This window comes from Parus major, chromosome 2 (assembly GCF_001522545.3).
Source record: "Parus major isolate Abel chromosome 2, Parus_major1.1, whole genome shotgun sequence".
NCBI classification, from domain to species: Eukaryota; Metazoa; Chordata; class Aves; order Passeriformes; family Paridae; genus Parus; species Parus major.
In genome coordinates this window covers 150177575-150182120 of record NC_031769.1, presented here as the reverse complement: position 1 = coordinate 150182120, position 4546 = coordinate 150177575, and the positions used below count along the sequence as shown (strand labels likewise).

Below are 4546 nucleotides of genomic sequence, written 5' to 3'. Positions count from 1 at the left end.
GCAGCAGTTGGGGTTTAATGTCACCTCAGGAGCAGCAGTTGGGGTTTAATGTCACCTCAGGAGCAGAGTCTGGGGTGAGAGCTGTCCCTGTCCGCAGTGTCCTGTATGGAAGGGCAGGATTTAAACCCTCCCAGGTTGTCTCCTGCTGTGGCCAGTGGCAGTCCTGGACAGGTGCAGGAGGGAGCAGGAGTCCCTCGGGTACAGGCTGCACCCATGCTGCTGTGCCTGTCACAGATGAGCTCTCCCTCCTTTTGGGCTGCAGCACCCCCAGGAAGAGTTCCTGTGCTCATTAGGGCAAAAATCAGCCTTGAGAAGGCCCTGAGTGCTTTCCCTCTGCCCCAGGGGTCCCCAGGCATGGCAGAACTCCTCATATAGCACCCCAGAAATCATCTCCTGAAGGTCCTGGTTGCAGCCCCTCTGTCCTGGGGGTGCTGGGGAGGGAAGGGGGTGTTCAGAGCTCCCTGCTGTGGTGCTGGGCAGGGCCAGAGGCCTCACCTGCTGCTGCTGCTGCTGCTGCTGCTGCTGCTGCTGCACGTGCTCTGCACCAGCCTCTTCCTGCCCCAGGTGTGTCCCACCTGCCCCAAAGCCATCCCCTCCCATGCAGGCAGTGACTCCTCCAGAGCCCCGTGGGGTGGCCACGTCCCTCAGCAGCTCTAGAGCTGCTCTGGGGGTGACAGACACGAAGGACACGCTGTGCTCTGCTTTTGGGATCCCTCCTGTAAGGAATGGTTGGATTTGTCTTGAAAACAGGTTTCCAGGCAGACTTAGGACGCAGTAGCAGAAACCCTCAGTGCAGCAGCCGTGTGTTGGGGCTGCAGCAGTGCAGCCAGTGCCGCCAGGCAGGGATGAGTACTGGCACCACACGCTTCTCAGGAGTCCCACTGGGCCACGGAAGTGTTTGGCTTTGCTGTTGAGCTGTGGAAGTGGTGCCCAGTACTGGATCTCGGACTGCCGGGGGCGGGGGGGGCTCTGGTGCCGGAGGGAGCGGGGGGAGGTTCCCAGTTCCAGACCCTTTGCTGCCGGGAGGACGGGGCGGGGGCGGGAGTGCCGATGGATCTCTGCTGTTGGGGGGAGCGGGAGGGATTCTCCCAGTGCCCAGAGCTGAGCCCTTTGCTGCCTGGAGGGGGAAGCTGCCCTAGAGCGAAGGGATTCCCTCCTCCTGCAGGTGTGGCTGGAGATGAGATCAGGCTGGGGCACACCCGGCCGCAGGGGCCGAGAGGACGAGCCGGACTTTGTCCGGGAGTGAGCCGGATGGATCCGCTCCAGCGCCCTGTGCAGCGAGCAGGGAAATCCCTCTGGTCCAGGCTGTGCCGGAGCCGCCGCCGGGGGTGGCTCCCGGGAGGGAAGCAGGAGGGGGAGGAGGCCCCGGTGGCCACGGCCAGCCCGGCACTGACCAGCCAGTCCTTGTCTCGCTACAGATGGCGGCTCAGAGGCAGCGGGCACTCGCCATCATGTGCCGGGTCTACGTGGGCTCCATCTACTACGAGCTGGGGGAGGACACCATCCGCCAGGCCTTCGCCCCCTTCGGGCCCATCAAGAGCATCGACATGTCCTGGGACTCGGTCACCATGAAGCACAAGGTGGGATGGGGCTGCCAGCCCGCTGCGGGTTCCCTGCCTGTGGGTGCCACTGGATGAGCTTTCAGGTCCTCTCCCACCCAAACCGTTGTGGCATTGGCTGTGGCTGGCAAAGAGCTGTCTTGGGAAGGGATGGAATTCTCTGGGGGCAGTGCTGATTCCCCAGTGATGAAGCATTTTGGGGTCTTCTGCAAGGACATTTCTTTCAGCTGTGTGTCCTAAACACTAAATGACCAGCTTTGCAGGATTCTGGATGAGATATTGGGAAGGAATCCTGCCCTGTGAGGGTGAGGAGGGCCTGGCACAGGTTGCACAGAGAATCTGTGGCTGCCCCATCCCTGTAAGTGTCCAAGCTCAGGCTGGATGGGGCTTGGAGCCTGATCTAGTGGAAGGTGTGAAACTGGATGGGCTCTGAGGTCCCTACAACCCAAACTTTTCTGTGATTCTGTAATTCCCAACCCTCAAGGAACATCCTCCTCTCTTCAAGGCTTTCCAGATGCAGCCATGAGAGGAAAGGAGCTCTATCCCTGTGAAGAACAGGCTCCTTTTAGCACTGGGGGTGAATGTTTGCAGCTCCCTGATCTGCTTAGGGCAGGATTCTGTGATGGGAGCCGGGGTGTCTGGGGTGAAGTGCATGGAATCAGAATCCTTGAGGTTGGAAAAGAGTGCCCAGAGCACTGAGTGCCACATTCAGTCATTCCTTGGACATCTCCAGGGATGGGGACTCTGCACCTCCCTGACCACCCTTTCCATTGAGAAATTCCTGCTGATGTCCAGCCTGAAGCTCTGCTGCAAGTGCTGACAAGGTAGCACCTCGTAGTTAGGTGGGGTTTTGCTGCAGTCCCAGAGGCTCCAGAATGAGATGCCCTTGGGGGAACCTCTGCAAGCCATTTTCTGCCATAATAAAATGCTTCTCCAAGGAATCTTCTTGGGCCACGAGCAGGAATCGGTGTGTTGGGAATCAATTCCACCTTGGCTGGGTTCGATTGGCACAGCTGCAGTGATTGACAGGTGTCTCCTGCCATCCCAGGGCTTTGCCTTTGTGGAATACGAGGTTCCTGAAGCCGCCCAGCTGGCCCTGGAGCAGATGAATTCTGTCATGCTGGGGGGAAGGAACATTAAGGTGAGTAAGTAACGTGCCTGCTCTGAAAATTCCTGCTTCTCTTTTCCTGTCAATAACGGTTTCATGCCTGGAAGTGCTCCCCACAGCACTGTGATGGGGGAAGGAACCTAAAGACTGTTCCCTGATGGACCTTGATGTCCAGCATGGAGCACACGGTGGCTCTGGGCCCCTCCTCTCCCAGGAGAAACCCTGCCAGTCCCACCTGAAATTGGCTCCAGGGACTCAGCTCAGGTTTTCCCACCCACACAGGGAATTCTCTTGAGGAAAAAGCAAAGGTGATTCTTTTTATCCTCTGTGGTTCCTCTGACACGCTTTGGGTGTGTGCAGAGCCCCATGGCCCAGGGGGTTTAGGAGCCCCTGGAGGAAAGGGGTCAGCTGTGATTTGCTTACAGAATCCTCAGTCCCTGGAAGTGGGTGTTTGGCAGGTCAGGGGAGGTAAATGGGAGGGGAACAGGGAGGAGGGAGCAGAGCCCAGCAGTGCAGGCTGCTCCTGTTCCCTCTGCTGCTGAGGGATGGTTCTCTGGGGTGTGCTGTGCTTTGCACAGGCAGGGAGGGACCAGGTGCTGCCCTGCCCCATGGACCATCCATATCACAGAATGGAAATATCACATGGGAAACTCCTCCCAGCTCATCCCAGTCCAGTCTGTGACCCATCCCCACCCTGTCACCCAGCCCAGAGCACTGAGTGCCACATCCAGGCATTCCTTTGACATCTCCAGAGATGGGAACTCCAGCACCCCCTTGGGCAGCCCCTTCCAAGGCCTGACCACCCTTTCCTTGATGAAATTCCTCCTGATGTCCAGCCTGAACCTCCCCTGGCACAGCTCAAGGCCGTTTCCTCTTGTCTCTTGGTGTTTGGGAGCAGAGCCCGGCCTCCCCAGCTGTCCCCTCCTGCCAGGGAGCTGTGCAGAGCCAGCAGGGCCCCCCAGAGCCGAGCCCCTTTCCCAGCTCCCGGTACTCCAGGCCCTTCCCAACTCCAGTCCCACCCCTGTCCCTGCAGGTGGGGAGGCCCAGTAACATTGGGCAGGCTCAGCCCATCATTGACCAGCTGGCAGAGGAGGCTCGGGCCTTCAACCGCATCTACGTGGCCTCTGTGCACCAGGACCTGTCTGATGATGACATCAAGAGCGTCTTCGAAGCCTTTGGGAAGATCAAATCCTGCACCTTGGCCAGGGACCCCACGACAGGGAAGCACAAAGGCTACGGCTTCATTGGTACAGCCGGCTGGGACTGGGGCAGGGCAGGGCAGGGGGAGTGTCCTCTGCCCCTGGGGGGGCTTGGGGCTGGGTTTTCCACCCCAGCAAAGGAGTTTCCTTAAGTGGTAGGAACACCTTTGGAGCAGGTCAGGGCTGGATTTAGAAATAAAACTGATGGTGGCTGTGAGGGGGCACCGAGTGCCCAGAGCAGCTCTGGCTGTGCCCCATCCTTGGCAGTGTCCAAAGCCAGGTGGAACAGGCTTGGAGGAACCTGGGCTACTGCAAGGTGGCTCTGCCCAGGGAAGGGGGCAGGGGGTGGAGCTGGATGGTCTTTACGGTGCTTTCCCACCCAAACCATTCCATAATTCCATGAGGGAACAACAAAAAGCTCATTTGTGAACGATCTCTTCCTGCAGAGTACGAGAAGGCGCAGTCCTCCCAGGACGCCGTGTCCTCCATGAACCTCTTTGACCTGGGGGGTCAGTACCTGCGGGTGGGCAAGGCTGTGACACCCCCAATGCCACTCCTGACCCCAGCCACACCTGGGGGGCTCCCACCTGCAGCTGCTGTCGCTGCTGCTGCCGCCACCGCCAAGATCACGGCTCAGGTGAGACACGGGGACGGCTCAGGTGAGACAGGGACGGCTCAGG

The 4546-nt window shown here is 59.4% G+C and overlaps 1 protein-coding gene across 5 annotated transcripts in view; it reads left to right on the top strand.

Annotated features, from left to right (window-relative positions):
• The window catches only part of PUF60 (poly(U) binding splicing factor 60), a 25265-nt gene that overhangs the window by 13153 nt on the left and 7566 nt on the right, over positions 1-4546 (top strand). For all 5 annotated transcript variants that reach the window (XM_033512546.1, XM_015619677.3, XM_033512547.1 and 2 more), the window contains 4 exons: positions 1419-1580; positions 2608-2700; positions 3701-3914; positions 4313-4503. In XM_033512546.1, coding sequence (XP_033368437.1) covers positions 1419-1580; positions 2608-2700; positions 3701-3914; positions 4313-4503 — 660 coding nt within the window. The remainder of the gene's footprint in view (positions 1-1418; positions 1581-2607; positions 2701-3700; positions 3915-4312; positions 4504-4546) is intronic.